Raw genomic sequence first — 20,800 nt, forward strand, 5'->3', positions numbered from 1 at the left:
CTGTTTTCAAACAAACAAAAGAGGGCTGGGGTGTATCCCGAAGGTAGAATGCCTCCGGGTCCCATCCCCAGTACTAAGTAAGTAAATAAATAAATAAAAAGTAGCCGGGCGTGGTGGCACACCCTTGTACTCCCAGCATTCGGGAGGCTGAGACCGGAGGACCGCAGTTTGCGAACAGCCTCAGCTTCTAAGTGAGGCCCTTTGCAACTCAGTGAGACCCTGTTTCAAAATAAAGAATAAAAAATAGGGCTCGGAGGTCGAATGCCCCTGGGCTCCATTCCCAGGCCTGGAAAAAAAAAAAAAAAAAAAGTAAAAGAGGGGTGGGGTGTACTCGGAGGTAGAACGCCCCGGGGTTCAATCCCCAGTACCGGAAAGAAAGAAAGAAAAGAAAGAAAGGAAGGAAATAAAATAAATAAAACAAAATAAATAGGGCCCGGGGCGTAGCTTGGAAGTACAATGGCCCTGGCTTCAATCCCCAGTACTAAAAACAAAAGTAAAAGGCGCTCAGCGGATTCGGCCGGGGGCGGGGCGTCCGCGGCGGGGGCGGAGCCACACGAGGCCCCGCCCCTTCCGCCCGGCGCCGCCACACGAGGCCCCGCCCCTTCCGCCCGGCGCCGCCACACGAGGCCCCGCCCCTTCCGCCCGGCGCCGCGGCGTCCCGGCGCGCCCGGCACTCGTAGCCGCGGGTCCCCGGTGACGCACCTGGGCGCCGCCGTCGCCTCGCGACCCGGGTTCGAGTCCGCGCTCGGCCGCCATGGCGCAGCCGGGGCCCGAGGGCGAGGGCGCGGCGCGCGTGTCCCCGCTGGGCCCCGAGCAGCTGCGGCGGGTCCTGGAGCGGGTGGCCCGGGCGCCGCCGCCCTCCGTGCCGCGGGACGCCGCGCCCCAGGTGAGCGCGCCAGGCCCGGCGAGCTCGGCGTGCCGAGGCCCCGCGGCCGGCTGGAGGCCGGGAGGCGCCGACCAGGGCGCCGCGTGGTGGGGCCGCCGGCGGCGGGACGAGGGCCAGCCGGCCCGCCACGCAGCTCCGGCGGCTGGAAGTCGACCCTGGGGCCGGCCGCCCGGGCGGGGAGGCGCCGTGCGCCCGAGCGGAGCGCGTCCTCTCGTGCAGGACGAAATGCTCAGCACCCTAAAGACGCCAAAAACAGGGAGGTCCTTCCACCCCAGGATAGCATAGAGATAGGATTGGCGGTCTTCGTCTTGTTCTGGTAGCTGCGTAGATGTCACGCTGGCCGGAGACCGTCTGGCTCGCTGGGCAGGACTGCCATCGTCCCCCAGCAGCGCTGGCCGGAGGTGTGACCTGGGCTGGCTCACCTTCCTCGCGCTTTGGTTTCTCTGTGTGCAAGAGGGACGGTTCATTGGCTGAGCTTTGGGGCTGGTACTCTGCCGAAGAGTGCGGCGCTTTCCTGATAGTCTGCACAGCAGGACTGTCAGAACACTGCCTGGCACGTCTAGTGGCTGCTGCTGTGGGCAGAGCCCCAAGTCCGAGGCAGGCACTGTGCTGAGCCACCCAGTGCTCAGCAGCCACAGAGCACTGTTATCCGCACTTGACAGGTGGGGCACGTGCTTAGGAAGACTGGGTGTCTTTGCCCATAGGCCCACAGTGTGACTGCATTCCAGGGCCCGGACTCTGACACCCTGCTGAAAATGGCTCTTTGGAAAGAGTCCAACAACGACACATTTTTTAACCTGATAGAATTGCATTCTATAAGCCAGGCGTGGTGGCACACTTGTAATCCCCGCATTCGGGAGGCTGAGATTGGAGGTTCGCGGTTCGCAGACAGCCTCAGTGACTTAGGCCCTCCACAACTTAGTGAGACCCTGTTTCAAAATAAAGGATAAAAAATAGGGCAGGAGGTGTAGCTTGGAGGTCAAATGCCCCTGGGTTCCATCCCCAGACCTGCAGAAAAGAAAAAAAAAAAAAGAGTTGCATTCTGTAGCTAACCTAATGGGGATGGTATATTTGAGTTTCTAGCTGTGCTCAAAATAATACCCCTTTATGTCCCATTCTACTAGTAATCTTCCAGCCTCAGCTGTGTCCGGGAGCCACAAAGGCAACATGGACAGCACCCTGCCCTAAGGAGTGTCTGACCTAACAGGAAATAAAGTATGACCAGATAACTTCCGATCGATAAGGTGCAGATATAAAGAACAAGCACAGCTGGGTTTGTAGTCCCAGTACAGGTTTGCGGACAGCCTCAGCTACTTAGTGAGGCCCTCTGCAACTCATGAGACCCTGTTCAAAATAAGGAATAAAAAATAGGGCAGGGGGTAGAGCTCAGAGGTAAAAAGCCCCCGAGTTCCATCCCCAGTAGGAAGGAAGGAAGGGACACATTTAGAGAGGGGAGATCAGCTCCGCTGAGGATCCAGAGCTACTGTTGGAGAGGTGGTTTGTCCACTACACTGGGGCAGAGGTGGTGCTGCAGGCCAGGGGGTGGGGCTGAGGCCGCCGGGCCGAAGAGCCCACGGTTCCTGGTTCCTGGTGGAGGGAACAGAAATGGAGCCGAGCAGATACGCTCCCCTGGGTCAGATCAGCGTTCCTGTCTGTCCCGTCTTTCCGTTCTCACCCACAGAATCATTTCCAGTTTTATTCCACACCTGTGCCCCTTTTTTTTACACATCCACACACAGGCTCACGTTTTTCTACAAATTAGAATGCCCTTTCTGCCAGGCATGGTGGCGCACGCTGGTAATCCCAGCATTTGGGAGGCCGAGACTGGAGGATTGTGATTTATGGACGGCCTCAGCTACTTAGGCTCTCCACAACTTAGTGAAGCCCTGTTTCAAAATAAAGAATAAAAAACAGGGAAGGGGGGTGTAGCTCTGAGGTCGAATGCCCCTGGGTTCCATCCCTAGATCCCCCCAAAAAAGAGAGAGAGAGAGAGAGAGAGAGAGAGAGAGAGAAAGAAAGAGAATGCCTTTTCTCTTCTCACTTGGCAAAATTTTGTAGACTTCAAGTCACCCTGTAGAACTCAACCTCTTTTATTTTTTTCATTAATTTTTTTTTTTTGTGTGTGTGTGTGGTACTGGGGATAGAACCCAGGGTCATTCTACCTCTGAGCTATATCCCCAGCCCTTTACTATTATTACTATTATTATTCTTTATTTTGAAACAAAGTCTCATTGAGTTGTAGAGGCCCTCACTTAGTACCTGAGGCTGGCTGGGAACCTGCGATCCTCCTGTCTCAGCCTTCTATTTTTTTTTTTTTTTTTTTTTTTTTTTTTTTGCAGGTCTGGGGATGGAACCCAGGGGCATTTGACCTCCGACCTACACCCCCTGCCCTATTTTTTATTCTTTATTTTGAAACCGGGTCTCACTGAGTTGCATAGGGCCTCACTAAGTAGCTTAGGCTGTCTGCGAACCGTGATCCTCCAGGTCTCAGCCTCCAGAATGCGGGGATTACAAGCGTGCGCCACCACGCCCGCTGACCTCTTCATTTTGAGAACACAATTCAACAGTGCACGGTGAATGGGGAAAGGCAGCAAAGCTTCTAACGGGAGGAGTCGCTGAAAGAGTTGTCCAGAGATCACCTGTCTGAGAGGCCTGCCACCCCGGCTGCCCCTGCCTCTTGCACCTGTTGTCCCTGCTGTCCCAGCTCTCCTGTCGGCCTCATCTGTCTGCTCTCTGGCGGGCGTGTGTGCCCTCAGGGTCACCAGCAGAGGTTTTGAAAGGACAGGTCCAGGGAGACCCCAGGAGATCTGGTTGAGCAGGTCTGCAGGGATGAGGCGGGAGGGAAAGCTCCATCATCTCAAGCGTAAGACTGTGATTCATCTTTCGCACTTAGTAAAAGTTTGACGAGGCGCATGCTTGTCATCCCCGCGCCTGGGAGGCTGAGACAGGAGGATCGCACAGTTTCGAAGCCAGCTTCAGCTACTCAGTGAAGCTCTCAGCAACGTAGTGAGAGACCTTGTTTCCAAATAAAATAGGTCTGGGAGTATAACCCAGAGGTAGAAAGACCCTGGGTTCCATCCCCAATACCACAAAAAAAAAAAAAAAGAAAGAGAGAGAGGGAGGGCAGGAGGGAGAGAGAGGAGATAAAGAAAGAAAGACAGACAGAAAGAAAGCCGGGCGTGGTGACACACACTTGTAATCCTTGTACTTGGGAGGCTGAGACAGGAGGATCGCACAGGTTCGAAGCCAGCCTCAGCTACTTAGACGCTGTTTCCAAATAAAATATAAAATATAAATGCTCCTGAGTTCCATCCCCAGTACCACACACACACACACACACACACACACACACAAAGAAAATAGGACTGGGGGTGTAGCTTGGAGGTAGAGTGCCCCTGGGTTCAATCCCCAGTACCAGAAAGAAAGAAAGAAAGAAAGAAAGAAAGAAAGAAAGAAAGAAGAAAAATAGATAAAAAAGCACCTACATTTAAAAAAATTTTTAGGTATTTATTTATGTAGGTACTAGAGATTGAACCCAGAAGCATTCTACCTCTGCCCTGTTATGTTTGTTTGTTTGTTTGTTTGTTTATTTATTTATGTGGCACTGGGGATAGAACCCAGGGGCATTCTGCCTTTGAGCTACACCCCCAGTCCTATTTCCTTAGTATTTTTATTAATTTTTTTAAATTTTTTGCGGTACTGGGGATGAAACCCAGGTGCATTCTACCTCCGAGCTATACCCCCAGCCCTACATTTTTTTTTTTAATTTTTTATTTTGAAACCGGGTCTCACTGAATTGCAAAGGGCCTCACTAAGTAGCTGAGGCTGTCCGTGAACCGTGATCCTCCAGTGTCAGCCTCCCGAATGCTTGGATTACAAGCGTGCACCACCACGCCTGGCCCTGTTATGTTTTTTATTTTGAATAAGGTCCTCAGTCAGTTTCTGAGGCTGACTGCAAACCTGCAATCCTGTCTCAGACTCCCAACTACTGGTATTACCAGCACATGCTACCAAACAGGCTCGTTGGGTATTTTTTTTTAATTTATTTGTTTATTTATTTATTTTTGCGGGTCTGGGGATGGAACCCAGAGGCATTTGACCTCCGAGCTACACCCCCTGCCCAATATTTTCTTTTTTTTATTTTAAAACAGGGTCTCACTGAGTTGCAAAGGGCCTCACTAAGTAGCTGAGGCTGTCCGCGAACCACTGTCCTCCTGTCTCAGCCTCCCAAATGCTGGGATTACAAGCGTGCACCACCACGCCCAGCTCTTGTTTTTTTTTTTTTTTTTTTTTTTTCCCCAGTTCTGAACCTAGGGACATTCAACCTCTGAGCTACACCCCCTGTCCTATTTTTATTCTTTATTTTGAAACCAGGTCTCACTGAGTTGCAGAGGGCCTCACTAAGTAGCTGAGGCCGTCCACGAACCGCGATCCTCTGGTCTCAGCCTCCTGAATGTCGTTGGGTATTTTTTTTAAAAAGAACAACTTGTTGAAGGTATGGAGCCCCACTCTTGGACCTGCCCTTGGGGAAAGGTCCACATAGACATATACCATGAAGGTTCAGAGTAGACAGGAGGCGGAGGGTTAGAGAACACCTGTCCATCCACAGGAGGGTGGTGTGTTCCTGCGCACAGAAGATGAACCGCCTAGAGCCGCACCTGTCAGCGTGGCTGAACCGCCCAAGCACAGTGGGGCTGAAAAACGGCAGCGCGTAGCTGTTCAGGCCTGCCACTCATAAGAAGTTGTCTCGGCCCTGGAGAGTGGACACAGGACGTTCAGCCTCCAGGCTACAACCCCAGCCCTTTTTTTGGTTTGTTTTGAAACAGTCTCTAGATAACTGAGAGTCTTGCTAAATTGCTGAGACTGGGATTACAGGTGTGCACTACCACACTGGGCTTGTATAAGGTTGGGTGTGTGTGTTTGTGTATGTGTGTGTGTACATGCATGTCTGTGTTTTACTAGGGATGGAACCCATAGGCATTTTACCTCTGAGTCCTATTTTATTTTTTAATTTGAAATAGGGATTTACTAAACTGCTCTATTGAGCCTAAATCGCCGAGGCTGGCCATGAACCTGCAATCTTCCTGTTTCAGACTCCCAAGTACTGGGATCATAAGCATGCTCCATCATGCCTGGCTTTATGTAAAGCTTTAAAACATGTCAAAGCAGAACCATGTTTTTGAGAATATCCACATGTGTGGTGTAAGTCTTAAAAACACATAGAAGCCAGGCACATTCAGGCGTGCGTGTAATCCCAGTACTTGGGGTGTTGAGACAAGAGGGTCACAGGTTGGAGGCCAGTGCACAGGCGCAGTGAGACCTTTTAAAATAAAAAGGCTGGGCGTGGTGGCGCACACTTGGAATCCCAGCATTTGGGAGGCTGAGCCTCAGATACTTAGTGAGGCCCTTCAAAACTCAGTGAGACCCTGTTTCAAAATAAAGAATAAAAAAAAAATTGGGTAGGGGGTGTAGCTTGGAGGCCAAATGCCTCTGGGTTCCATCCCCAGACCCCCCCCCAAAAAAAAAAAAAAAAAAAAAAAGAATGAGCCAGCATGCCCAGTTTAAACTTTTTTGTGTGTGGTGCTAGAGATTGAACCCACCCAGGAGTGTTCTACCTCTGAGGTACAGCCCAACCCTATGTTTTATTTTGAAACTGGGTCTCACCGAGTTACTGAGGCCTTGCTGAGTTGCTGAGACTGGCCTTGTGGTTGTGATCCTCCTGTCTCCGCCTCCCCAGTATTGGGATTGCAGGTCTGTGCCACTCCACTGAGCTGAAAAGAATTTTTTTTTTTTTTTTTTTGGTGGTACTGGGAATGGAACCCAGGGGTCTTCTACCCCCAGGCTACACTTCCAGACCTATTTTATATTTTATTTGGAAACAGGGTCTCTTAAGCCAGCTGAGGCTGGCTTCGACCCTGTGCGATTCTCCTGTCTCAACCTCAACAAGTGCAGGGATTATAAGTGTGCGCCACCACCCCCAGCCTGAAAAAAAAATTTTAAGACTATGATTCAACTGGGTGTTTGAATCACAGTTTCAACCGGCATGCTTGTAATCCCAGCATTCGGGAGGCTGAGACTGGAGGATTGGTTTGCAGACAGCCTCAGCTACTTAGTGAGGCCCTCCGCAACTCAGTGAGCAACTTAGTGAAACCCTGTTTCAAATTAAAGAAAGAATAAGGCAGGGGTTGTAACTCGGAGGTTGAATGCCCCTGGGTTCCATCCTCAGACCCGCAAAAAACCCCACACCTATAATTCACATATTGAATCGAGTCTAATTTAGAACACAGTACTAAGAACTCTAAGTAAAAACACATGGGTAAAGTTAAAGTAGAATGCTATTTCTTAATGAGTCATGAAATTAATAGATTATGACTTTTTGTGTGTGTGTTGCACTGGAAATTGAACCCAGGGGCATTCTACCTCCAAGCTACTCCACATCCCTGTTTTCTTTGTATTTTGAAACAGGGTCTCACTAGGACCCTGTTGATGAGAGTTCTCACTGCTTGCTCAGGCCGTACTTGAACCTGTGATCCTCCTATCTCAGCCTCCCAAGTACTGAGAAAATCGGTGTGTGCTACCACACCCAGCTATGACTTTTTCCTTAATGATGTGGGCTAAATACTATGAGAGAGCATTTGAGTAGGAATGGTTAGTAGTTTTATGAACTTTTCATTTTATTTCTGTCTACAAATGTTTGAGCACATGTGCATTTGGTTGTGATGTAACGTGTATCCCTGTGCTCTGTGGACAGAAAGGTTTGGAAAACATCACTATAAACTGTACTTGGGAGCTAAGGCAGGACCAGCTCAAGGTCGAGGCTAGCCTTGACAACTCTTTGAGGCTCTGTTTCAAAAGAAATAAAAAGTTCTGGGAGCCGGGTGTGGTGGCACACACCTATAATCCCAATATTGGGCAAGTAAGATGAAGGATTGTAGGTTCTAGGACAGCCTCACCAACCAGTGAGAGTCTTATCAACCTAGTGAGACTCTATTTCAAAATAAAAATAAAATAAGAGCCCGACGTGGTGGTGCATGCTTGTAATTCCAGCTTTTGGGAGGCTGAGAAAGGAGGATTGTGGTTCACGGCCAGCCTCAGCTACTTAGGCCCTTTGCAACTCAGTGAGACCCTGTTTCAAAATTAAGAATAAAAATAGGGCTGGGGGTGTACCTCAAAGGTAGAAGGCCCCTGGGTTCCATCCACAAAAAATAAAATAGGGCTGGGGAGGTAGCTTGGAGGGCAAATGCCCCTGGGCCCGAGTATAAAAACAGGGCTGGGTGTAGCCAGGGTCGAGTGCCCTGGGTCCCCCCCAGTAAGGCAGAAGGCGGCACAGGTGTTGTGCCGGCTCGTGTGGTGGTGGCTCTGCTGTTAGGAGGTGCTGATAAGCCTCATGATTCCTTTCTCTTTCCTGGCCTCTTTTGTGCTTAGCAACTAGAAGCCATCTGTGTCAAGGTGACATCTGGAGTCACGACAGGTCAGGAAAGGCCGATGCCGCCACTGGCCGCCATCCAGCCCAAGACAGTGAGACAGGGCCCACAGCCGCTTGGGAGGCCTGGGCCGCCGCTCTGCCTGCTCGGGGGCTCAGCTCAGGCTCCTGTGCCTCAGGTGTTTGTGCAGAGGTCACTGCCCGCCCTGCAGCCGGTCCCTGCCAGGAGCGGCCCGGCCCCACGTGGACAGGGCGCCACGCTGGCCCCCTTGGCTGCCTCGGGCCCGCCCCCCGTGGTGCCCACCTCCTCTGGCCTGGCATGTGTATTTATTTCCAGTGTGCACACGAAACATCCTGAGAAGCTAAAAAAGTCTTTAAAAGTGAAAACCCGTTCTGGACGGATCTCTCGGCCTCCCAAGCACAAAGCCAGAGACTACAAGTTCATCAAGACGGAGGACTTGGCGGACGGGCACCCGTCGGACTCGGACGACTACTCAGAGCTGAGCGTGGAGGAAGAGGAGGAGCAGGGGGCGCGCGCGCTCTTTGACTCGGCCAGCTGCGCCCTGAGGCCCAAGACCTTCCTGTGCCCCACCTGTGAGAAGTCCTACATAGGAAAGGGAGGACTGGCCCGGCATCTTAGGCTCCACCCAGGCCACGGCCAGCTGGAGCTCGAGGTGTCCCTGTCCCAGAAGGTCCATGGGAGCCTGAGCCCGGGGTGCACGGAGGCCAGGACCGGGGGCCCGGCCTCCCAAGAGCTGTCCACACCAGCTGTTCCATTCGAGAAAGGGCCAGAGCCGGCCCTGGGAGCCCCGCAGGTAACATCTATGTGGTGACGGTGTCTTTATCCCTGCCCCCTGCTGCCCACCGCCCTTAAGTTACTCTCTGTGGTGTTTGATGGGGGTCCCCGTCTTCCCGGCGAGGGTCTGCACTGCTGCCAGGCGGACTGGGGGATGTCAACCTTCCACCGTCAGCCTCGCCGTGAGAACCCTCCGTGGGGCCGCAGCACATGTGGTCGCACGGTGAACTGTGGTGCTCATTAGAGGGCACGGAGCATGGTCAGGATCAGAGTTGGAAGGAGGGCATGTTGGTGCACACCGTGATCCCAGGACTTGAGAGGCTGAGCCAGGAGGATCGAGGACCGAGGACCGAGGACAGCCTCAGCAAATAGCGACTCTCATCAACCTAGAGAGACCCTGTTCCTTTCTTTTTTCTTTTTTCTTTTCTTTCTTTCTTTTTTTTTTTATGGTACTGGGGATTGAATTGAGGGGCATTCTACCTTCAAACTACACCCCCAGCCCTATTTTTTATTCTTTACTCTGAAACAGAGTCTAAGTTACAGATGCCTCACTAAGTAGCTGAGGCTGGCAGTGAACTTGTGATCCTCCTGTCTCAGCCTCCCAAGTACTGGGGTTATAAGCATGGACCACCATGCCCAGCTGCACTGATTATAAATTTTTTGTTTTTTGCGGTACTGGGGATGGGACCCAGGAGCATTCTACCTCCAAGCTACACCCAGCCCTAATTTTTCCCCTTCCTTCCCTCCCTCCCTCCCTCCCTCCCTCCTTCCTTCCTGTGGTACTGGAGATGGAACCCAGAGGCTTTCTACCTCTGGGCTACACTCCCAGACCTATTTTATACTTTATTTGGAAACAGGGTCTCACTAAGTTGCTGAGAGCCTCACTCAGTAGCTGAGGCTGGCTTCCAACCTGTGCGATCCTCCTGTCTCAGCCTCCCAAGCGCTGGGATTATAAGTGTGTGCCACCACGCCCGGCTTTTTATTCTTTATTTTGAAACAAGGTCTCACTGAGTTCCATAGAGCCTCACTAAGTAGCCAAGGCTGTCAGTGAACCGCGATCCTCCTGTCTCAGCCTCCCGAATGCTGGGATGACAAGTGTGCGCCGTCACGCCTGGCTCTGCACTGATTATGTTTAAAGACTTGATTACAGAAGAAATAATTGGGCAGGGGGTGCAGCTCAGTGGCCTAGCATCTGCCTAGAATGGAATGAGCAAAGCCCTGGTTGAAAGAAGGAAAAAGCCGGGCGTGGTGGCGCACGCTTGTAATCCCCGCGCTTGGGAGGCAGAAACAGGAGGATCGCGCAGATTTGAAGCCAGTCTCGCTGGCTTAAGAGACCCTGTTTCCAAATAAAGAATATAAAATAGGTCTGGGAGCGTAGCCCGGAGGTAGAAGGGTTCCATCCCCACTACCATCAAAAAAAAAAAGGAAAGAAAAAGCACAGTTAATTGACTGTTTTACTTTGGGTGTGCAACCTTGTCTAGAATGGTGAGCCTGTAGAAGTTGAAAAGGCCTTGGCACCTGGACCAGAAAATGGAAATCACTCAGCTCCTCTGGACTCAGAGAGTCAACTCGCACCTACCAGACGTGGTTTCCCGGAGGCCCCAGCAGTGCGCAGCGCAGCCATCCCACAGAGCAGCAGGGCGGCCCCGCTGCACGGACACCCTGCTGGGGCTGTCGGGAGCAGAGCCCTCCTCAAGGAGGTAAGGCACTCTTCCATCTTCTTCTTGTGTGGAACTGGGGTTTGAACCCAGGTGTTCTACCTTGGAACTACACTGCCAGTCCTTTTTATTTGTTATTTTGAAACAAGATCTCACTAAGTTGTGGAAGTTACCCTTAAGTTGCTGAGGCTGGCCTCAAACTGCAATCCTCCTGTCTCAGCCTCCCAAATACTGGGATTACAGGTATGTGTCACCAGGCCTGGCCCATTTTTTACTCTCTTAGATGAGGATTTCCCCAGAAGTTGACAGTGATTTATACATTTATTTGATTTCCATCACATATCAGGCCCAGTTTTCGGTGTGGAGAGGACAGAGTACCCAAGATAGACACAGCCACTGCTTGGTGTTTAACCTGCCAATCAGATGGCAAAACTTTCAGTGAACCCAGCGTTGAACATGAAATTCTCCAGCGTTTAGACCAGGTCACGGCAAGGTGACAGCCTCTGTTCCTTCTTCTTGTACTTCCTGAGGAGTTGAACGGCATCTGGGCTTGGGCGGTGGTGCTCTTTTATAGTTCCAGAACTTGGGAGGCTGAGACAGGAGGATCGCAGGTTTACTGCCAGCCTCTGAAACAGCGGGGCACTCCACAATGTAGGCACTGTTTCAAAATAAAAAGTAAAATAGGGATGGGGATGTGGGGATGTAACTCAGAGGTAGAATGCCCTTGGGTGCAATCCCAAGTACCACTAAGAAAAAAGAAAACCAGCTGGTCATTTTTGTGTAAGGGCTTTTTTTTATTCTTTATTTTTCTTATTTATTTATTTTTGGTGGTACTGGGGCTCCTGGAAACCCTTCTATCTCCAGGCTACACTCCCAGGCTTATTTTTTATATTTTTTGTATTTGGAAACAGGGTCTCTTAAGCCAGCGCGGCTGGCTTCAAACCTGCGCGATCCTCTTGTCTCTGCCTCCCAAGAGCCGGAATTACAAGCGTGCGCCACCACATCCGGCTCCATTTTTAATTTAAAAAAAATTTTTTTTTTGGTGGTACTGGGGGTGGAATCCAGAGGATTTTCTACCTCCGGGCTACACTCCCAGACCTATTTTATATTTTACTTGGAAACAGGGTCTCACTAAGTTGCTGAGAGCCTCACTCAGTAGCTGAGGCTGACTGCGAACCTGTGATTCTCCTATCTCAGCCTCTTGAGTACTGGGATTACAAATTTGTGTGCCATCACGCCTGGCTTGATATCTCTCTCTCTCTCTCTCTCTCTCTCTCTCTCTCTCTCTCTCTCTCTTTCTCTCTTTTGTGGCACTGAGAATGAAACCCAGGGGCTTTTCTACCCTCTGGGCTACACTCCCAGACCTATTTTATACTTTATTTGGAAACAGGGTCTCACTAGGTTGCTGAGAGCCTCACTGAGTAGCTGAGGCTGGCTTCGAACCTCTGTGATCCTCCTGACTTAGCCTCTCAAGTGCGGGGATTACAAGCGTGCGCTGCCACGCCCGGCCGTGTAAGGGCTTTAGAAAGTTCTGGGTAAACAGTTTTTTCTGTGATGAAGAGGTCTTCTCTCTGCTGCTCTGGGGAGGACTGTGGCCTCCAGGCCTTGCAGCTCCTCATTAGTCTGTCTTCCTAAGCCAGTCACGGCTGTGTCTGGCGGGAACCTCGCTGGTCTTCCTGTCCTCAGACTCATGGGTTTCCCCTCACTGAGCACTTCCCCAGGTGAGCTCTCACCTTGCTGGCTTCCCAGACCCCCCTCCCCACACGCCTTGTACTGGTGCTTCCTCTCCAGACCGCTCTGAGGCCTTGCCTGTGGAGTGGAGCCCAGGCTGGAGGCCCAAGCCTGTCATGGCTCTTTCTCCTTTGCCCCTCCCTCCCCCCTTCCTGTGGTCACTTAGCCCACAACTGTGGCCGCCCTGCCCCTCCTACCCTCACCCCTCTTGTCACCTGGGTCGTCTAGGGACCTGCCTACAACCTCTGCATATGCCAGCTTTGGGAGGAAGTCCGGCGCTCGGCCCTCCCAGCCTAGCTGGGCTGCCTTTCAGACCTCTCTGCCGGGCGCTGCAGCGCTGTGCGGCTCCCAGGCACAACTCCCTGACTCACAGGGTTTGTTGCTGTTGGCCTGGTGAGGTGGTGCAGGCCCGAAATCCCAGTGCTTGGGAGGACAGCCTCAGCAAGAACAAGACCTTGTTTCGAACTAAAAAACAAGGCAGGGCATGATGGCTCAGTTCTGTAGTTCTGGTTCTTGGGAGGCTGAGACAGGAGGATGACAGTTTTGAAGCCAGCCCCAGCAATGTAGCAAGTCTCAGCAGCCTAGTGAGACTTTGTTCCAAAACAGAAAATAAAAAGAGCTGGGGGGTACAGCTCAGAAGTCGAATGCCCTGGGTCCCATCCCCAGAAGCAAAGAAAAAGCCACAGTTGGGCTTTGGTGTTGGGCTTTGGTATCAGGCAGCACTTCATCTGAGTGCAGCGCTGGCTCCCTCACAGCCCGGGCCTGCAGGACACACACATTCACCCAGGCCTGGGGCCGGGCCCCAGTCCCTGTGAGCCCAGGGTTGACCACAGTGCTTCCTTAACGGGCAGACCAGTGAGGCGCTTAGTAAAGCAGCCTGCTTGGAGTTGCTGAGTCCTTTGAGAACTTTCTGTTTCATGGCGAGTTGCACAGTTGTTAGCTCTTGGGAGATTCTCACAGGCTCTAAAGATGGTGGGCGCTTTCTTTGGCAGTCCCTGCAGCAGTGTGGCCCAGAGGACCTGGTGGAGCTGGCGCTGCCCCAGCTGGCGCAGGTGGTGACGGTGTATGAATTTCTTCTGATGAAGGTAAGTTTTCGTAACGTGTAGATGGCAGATGTGACGTGATGTTGACAGGCGTCCTTCCCGCGTGTTTTAGGCGGGCCTGGCCAGCACCGGCCTCTGCCTGCCTGCCTGGGTGTCTGGGGAAGGCCACTGGCCACTCCCTCGACCGTTCTGACTTTGTGTGTAGGGACAGCTGTGCTGGCCTGGCCCACCGGGTCCCCACCCTGCCTGGCGCCCTCCCCCGGGCTCTGCACGGTTCAGGAAGCCTGGCCTGCAACCCGTGCTCGGGGTCTGCGGCCCCTTCGCACTCCCTCCCGCCCCACGGAGCTCTGTGGCTGGCACCCCAAGGGTGGTTTGTCTTCCGGGTGCTCCTTCCTGGGCCACGCTGAGCGGGGCACACAGTAGGGCCTCAACACGGAAAGAGGAAAGGTTGCCTCAGCCCTGCAGGGGCTGAGGACCTGGGCCCTCCCTCTCTCCTTATGTGTTTCCCACATCATCGCCTCCCGCTGAGGGTCTTTGTGTCATCTTTATCTCCGTGAAGGTCGAGAAAGGTTACCTAGCAAAGCCTTTCTTCCCAGCTGTTTATAAGGAATTTGAAGAGTTGCACAAGATGGTCAAGAAAATGTGCCAAGATTACCTCAGCTCTGGCCCACATTCTCAGGAGCCCCTGGAAGTCACCAATACTCAGGTAACAGTCTCACATGGCACGGAGGGCTCCGCTCTGGAGTCACTCACGAAGCCACATAGCTTATCAGCGTGTGGGAGACTGACAGGAGGATCTCGGTTCGTGGACAGCCTTAGCTACTTAGTGAGGCCCGCTGCAACTCAGTGAGACCCTATTTCAAAATAAAGAATAAAAAAAAAAATAGGCCTGGGAGTGTAGCTCAGAGGTAGAATGTCCCTGGGGTCCATCCCCAGTACCACACACACACACACACACACAAAAAGGGCTGGGGGGAGCTGGGTGTGGTGGCTTCCGCTTTTAATTCCAGCATTTGGGAGGTTGAGACAGGAGGATCGCGGTTTGAGGACAGCCTCAGCTTCTAGTTAGTGAGGCCTGCTGCAACTCAGTGAGACTCTGTTTCAAAATAAAGAATAAAAAATAGGGCTGGGGGTGTAGCTCAGAGGTGGAATGCCCCTGGGTTCCATGAGCAGTACAGCAAAAAAAAAAAAAAAAGGGTTGGGTAGCTGGGCATGGTGGTGCACACTTGTAATTCCAGCATTTGGGAAACTGAGACAGGTGGATTGGGGTTTGCGGACATCCTCAGCTACTTAGGCCCTTCACAACTCAGTCAGACCCTGTTTCAAAATGAAGACTAAGGGGTTTTTCCCTCTCGGGACCCCCTCCCCTTTTGGGGAGCTGTTCTCTCTCTCGCAGGTCGTGTTAGCCCTAAGAGAAGGCAGAGTGCAACTGAGGGCACGTGGCTCAGGCTACTCTTGGGGAGTGTCCTGAAGGCCTCTGCTAGACATCAAGGCCGACCAGGGCCTCTAGGGGTGACCTGCACCTCTTTTCTGGCAGATCGCGTGGACTCTGGGAGAAAGTAGTTTGCAACTGAGGGCACTTGGCTCGGGCGACACTCAGGTAGTGACTTAAAGGCAGCTACTGGACATCAGAGACCCGACAGCCCGAGTGGTGTTCTGCCACTTTCCCTATTCCTTTCTGGCAGATCGCGTGGACTCTGGAAGAAAGCCGCCTGTAATTGAAGGCATTCGGCTTGGGCTACTCCCAAGTAATGTCCTGAAGGCAGTGGCTGGACATCAGAGACCCGACAGCCCCTTTGGGGTGTTCAGCCATCTTCCTTATTCCCTGCTGCTTCCAATAAACCTTTTACTCCCCTTCAAAAAAAAAAAATAAAGACTAAAAAATAGGGCTAGGGGTATACCTCAGAGGTAGAATGTCCTTGGGTTCCATCCCCAGTATTGAAAAAAAAATGTCTTCAGCTAGATCGTTTTTACTAGAAATAAGTCAGAGCTGATGTTTTAATTTTTTTATTATTATTATTATTTTTGGTGGTACTGGGGTTCCTGGAAGCCCTTCTACCTTCGGGCTACACTCTTAGACCCATTTTTACATTTTTATTTGGAAACAGGACCTCCTAAGCCAGCGCGCACGGCTGGCTTCAAATCTGCGTGATCCTCCTGTCTCTGCCTCCCAAGCGTGGGGATTACAAGCGTGCCCACCACGCCCGGCCAGAGCTGATGTTTTAGGTAAAGCCTTGTTCCAGAAGCAGCATGCACCAGAGGTCTCGTCCCCCTGTGCTTTGCCCAGACATGGAGTTGGGGCTGGGTTCTGGCACCTCACCTGGCCACACCTATCCTGAGCACAACCCTGGTACACCTGTTGGAATCTGTCTTCTGTAGCAGTTCAGAGTGTGTCCTGAGCCAGGTGTGCTGGCTCACACTTGTAACTCCAGCACTGGGGAGGCTGAGACAGGAGGATATCAGGTTCGCAGCCAGCTCAGTAACTTAGCGAGGCCCTGTTTCAAAATATAAAAAATAGCCGGGCGTGGTGATGCACGCTTGTAATCCCAGTGGTTGGGAGGTTGAGACAGGATATCGCACAGGTTTGAGGCCCTCAGCAACTTAGACACTGTTTCCAAATAAAATATGAAATAGGTCTGGGAGGCCAGAGGTAGAAAAACCCCTGGGTTCCACCCCCAGTACCACAAAAGAAAAGAAAAAAAATATATATATATAATAAAATACGGCTGGGCATGTAGCTCAGAGATAGAATGCCCATGGGTTTCATCCCTGATACAACAAAATAAAATAAAATAATAAACAAATGAATAAATAGCCGGGCGTGGTGGCTCACACTTGTAATTCCAGTACTTGGGAGGCTAAGACAGGAGGATCACATAGGTTCAAAGCTAGCGTTAGCTACTTAGGCCCTCAGCAACTTAGTGAGACCTTGTTTCCAAATAAAATATAAAACAGGTCTGGGAGTGTAGCCCAGACGTAGAAAGCCTCTGGGTTCCATCCCCAGGACCACACGTACAGACACACACACACACACACACACACACACACACACACACACTAAATAATGGGGCTGGGTGTAGCTCAGAGGTAGAGTGCACTTGGGTTCAGTCCCCATTAACACACACACACACACACACACACGAGTGTGCCCTGGCCTCTTTGGAGCAATGGCGGTGCGACCGTTCGTAGCGGGACGCTGCAGACTTGGCCGGGCTGACCCCAGCCCTCTGTCTCCATTTCCATTTCCCCTAGTGGGTGTGCATGCGTGCGCGCTCGCTTCCGCGCTGGGGATTGGACCCAGGCCGTTCTGCCTCTGAGCTCTACCCTCAGCTGTATTTTGTTTTGAAACAGGGTCTCGCTAGATTGCACAGGGTTTCTCTGAGCTGCTGGGGCTGGCTGCGGGTCTCACTGACCCAGCCAAGTCCTGGGATTATAGATGTGTGCCACCATGCCCAGCTGTGCGTGTGCGTGTGCGTGTGCGTGTGTGCGTGTTACTGGTGTTTGCACTCTGGGACCTTCCACCTCTGGGCTGCATCCTCAGCCGTTTTTTTTTTTTGGAAACTTGGTCTTGCTGAGTTCCTAACTCCTAACTCCCTCACTAAATTGCTGAGGTTGGCTTCAAACCTGCGACCCTCGGCTTCCCAGGTATGGAATTACATTCCCTGTTGGTCCAGCTTACTTTTTATTTTGTTTGTTTATTTATGTTATCTTTTTCTTTTTTTTTTTTTTTTGCGGGTCTGGGGCTGGAACCCAGGGGCATTCCACCTCCAAGCCACACCCGCAGCCCTATTTTTTATTCTTCGATTTGAATCAGGGTCTCACTAAGTAGTGTGCCACTGAAATTCTGGGACTACAAGCGTGTGCCTCCACGCCCGGCTTTCAAGTTCACTTTTTCAACGCGCTGATGGACGCGCTAGCCGGGATGCCCGCAGCCGCCTTTTCCAGCGGCCCTCCCTGCGGAACGCCTCCGATGGGCGTGGGGCCGCCTGTTCTGCGGACTCGTGTCTGTTGCGTGCAGCTCATTCCCAGGCCCCTTTCTCTTCAGGTCGCTGAATCTTTAGGGATCACGGAATTCCTGAGGAAGAGAGAGATGTGCCCAGACCGCATTCCACCCAAGCGCCCGCACGCAGAGGTGGGCAGGGGGGCGAGGCGGCCGTCTGGCCAGCAGTGCACCTGTTCACAGGGCCCCTCCGCAGGAGGGTGAGCCTCAGCCTGCTTTCTCTGTTGCAGGATGCGGAGCAGGGATTGACTGGGGTGAAAAGACTCCGAGGAGAAGCGCCGAGCACCACCGCCGCCGAGCCCCTTGCTGCCCGCAGCGGCAGCAGAGCCGGAGCCGAGGCACCTGCCAGCGAGGGTAAAGCGCGCTGGGGTTCTGCGGGCGGGCCCCTGCCAGGCTGTGGCCTGACTTAAGAGCCAACTTCTGGGCCCCGGGTTTACCCCAGTCCCCAGGCCCCATTCCACACCCACGCCCGTGCATCCCAGACCTGGGGTTCCTAGAGCTCTGTTAAAGTGAAGAGTGCCTGGAGGTGGCGAGTGGGTTGCAGCCCAGGTCCCCAGTATCATGGCAGGTGGAGGCTGGAAAAGATTCCAAGTCAGATCAGGGTTAGAAGGAAGACCATTGGAGAGGGTGCGGGGGCCACGGTGAGGGGGAGAGTGGCCATCCTTGGGAGGGGCGTGCCTTACTAAGGCAGAGGGAGGCACCCTCCTAAGTTGCTGAGGCTGGCCTCAAACCTGTGGCCCTTCTGACTCAGCCTCCCAAGTACTAGATTACAGATGTGCGCACCTCACCCCCGGGGAGGCACCCTCTCTAGCCGCTGAGCTAGCCTGCAGCACAGGGCCCCTGGTTTTTCCTTTTGGGGGCTCTCAGGGACGATGAGTTGCGTTATGTTGATGGCAAGGTGCCGTTGGAGTTGAGATGCGGCAAGTGGGGCACACTGGGCTTGTGGTCAGCAGTCCCTCTCTGCTCCTGAGGCCCTTCCTGCCGCCTCCCAAGGTCAAGCAGAGCACTGCACCAAGGACACGCGCACTTAGGACGCGACTTTTACAGAGACCTCGCTCCACCTGAAGCTGAGACTTGACACTTGAAAACAAGACGCGCTGGCATGGCGGCACGTTTACCATCTCAGGACTTTGGAGGCTAAGGCAGGAGGACTGCAGGCTGGAGGCCAACCGGGCAACTTAGTGGGACTCAGCTAAACACTGTTTCAAAACAAAAAAATCAAAAGAACTGGGAGTGTAGCTCAGAGATAGAAGACCCCAGCTTCAATCCCGCCCTGCCCCAGACATAGTTTGCTTTCCTTCAGGGTATAACCCAGTCCTCTCTAGATCCTCGGAACAATACGGTGTACTGACGTTATCTGTATGCCTCTGTAGTCATATCAGGGCCACCTGGTCCTTGCCTGGTCTTGGGTCTCCCTTTTGAATTTGATACTTAGTTCTGCTGCAGGGGAAGGCAGATTTGTTCAGCAGAAACCATGACGCTCTGCTACCAGTCTGGAATGTGCTCGCTCATTGCGCTTCCTCGGCAGCTTCTCCAGACTTTGAGCTACATCCCCACCCCCCACCCCCGTGCGGGTCTGGAGATGGAGCCCAGGGGCACTCTACCTCCGAGCTACCCCCCAGCCCTAGTTTTTATTCTTTATTTTGAAACAGGGTCTCACTGAGTTGCCGAGGGCCTCACTAAGCAGCTGAGACTGTCTGCGAACCACGACCCTCCTGTCTCAGCCTCCCGAATGCTGGGATGACAAGTGTGCGCCACTACGCCTGCCTCCCCATATTATTATGTATTTATTTTGGTGGTACTGGGGTTCCTGGAAGCCCTTCTACCTCCGGGCTACACTCCCAGGCACCTATTTTTTATATTTTTATTTGGAAGCAGGGTCTCTTAAGCCAGCACAGCTGATTTCGAACCTGCGCGATCCTCCTGTCTCCATCTCCCGAGTGCGGGGATCACAAGCGTGCCCACCATGCCCGGCTTTCCTGGTGCACATTTCTAAGAGCATGTCTGGCTTTGTGAGTGGCTAGAGGGGCAGGTGGGAAGAGCTGGCCGCCAGGCCAGCGCAGCAGGCGGAGCTGTGTCTTCATGCTTTCTTGCTCGTGAGCTCGCGGGACACCTCTCTGGAGGCGAGCACAGAGATGGACAGCCTGGCACACTGTGCTCACCCGTTTTTCTCCTGTGTAGGTCTTGCCCCTCCCTGCGCTGGAGGAAGCCACAGGGCGGGACAGGCGGACAGTGACCCACGGGGACGGCCCCAGGCCTTTGCTGACTCTGCTCCCCTGTGTCAGGATGTCGGTGGGCCCGCCCTTTATGCCCAGGCAGGGGTGCCCAGGGGCCTGTCCTCAGCCCAGGTGGCAGCACTCCCAGAAGACAGGGCTCCGGAACACTTTACACACGCCAACTCCGGGGACAGCCCGAGGCCAGGGCCCTGCAGCACCACGCCCTTGGATGGAAGAGTGGAGTTCCTGCTGGCCGGCAGGCGTGGACGTGCCGAGGCAGGGGCCCTGGGTGTGAATGGCCAGCAGGCCGCCCCCCGCCACGCCCGGCCTTCACAGGCTGCAGCCTCTCCGCTGGAGAGGTTTTTGCCAGCGGACTTCCCACTGGCGCACTGTGGCTCCAGCGCAGGACCTCAGCCTGGCCCGGAGGGAGCCCTGCTGACTGATGAGGGCCTGGGGAGCCAAGCCGGGGACTCGAACCAGTTCCCTTGTGCGGTAGAGACACACGGCGGCCACAGAGACCTGGAGAGCATGGTTGCCACGCAGGAAGCCCTGGCTCTTGAGATGGCCAGCGGGTGCCCGGAGGTGTCTCAGGGACCGATTTTTATTCAGACGTCCAAAGGGCTCATCTTGTCCCACCCAGGTGCCATGGTGTCTCAGGAGGAGGATGCTGTCGCAGTGGCCCACGCAGAGGGGTCTGCCCTGCAGATCGCCCCACCAGAAGGAGCTCTGCAGGATGCTGGGGGCCTGCTCACCCTGGAGGCAGAGCCCTCTCAGTGACAGCCAGGAGCGTGATCCACAGAAGAGAAGTCTGTTTCAGACTGTATTTTTCTAACATCAGAAATGAGCCTTTTATTTATAAAAGAATAATGTCTCTAACCTGTGTGTTTTTCTCTGGATCTCACCACAGTATTGGCAGATCGCCACCTGGTACAGGTCCCTCTTAGGTGTCTCAGAGTGCTCGGTGACTGCTGTGGTGGGGTCACTCCACTGTTGCTGGGTATCGGTCCTGCTGCCTCATCCCCATGTGGCGCCCCTTCCCTGTGCTGT

The 20,800-nt window shown here is 53.2% G+C and overlaps 1 protein-coding gene across 1 annotated transcript; it reads left to right on the forward strand.

The window, feature by feature from the left end:
- Positions 1–754: 754 nt before the first annotated feature.
- On the forward strand, positions 755–20,530 carry ZNF839 (zinc finger protein 839; the record flags this gene model as incomplete). Its single annotated transcript, XM_080707232.1, has 8 exons — positions 755–886; positions 1,207–1,287; positions 8,312–9,124; positions 13,487–13,579; positions 14,097–14,243; positions 17,583–17,669; positions 17,768–17,891; positions 19,719–20,530. 8 exons carry the CDS (start codon positions 755–757, stop codon positions 20,528–20,530), a joined length of 2,289 nt encoding a protein of 762 aa, XP_080563358.1.
- Between the last annotated feature and the right edge of the window lie 270 nt (positions 20,531–20,800).

Source organism: Muscardinus avellanarius, assembly GCF_963383645.1.
Source record: "Muscardinus avellanarius genome assembly, chromosome: 12".
NCBI classification, from domain to species: Eukaryota; Metazoa; Chordata; class Mammalia; order Rodentia; family Gliridae; genus Muscardinus; species Muscardinus avellanarius.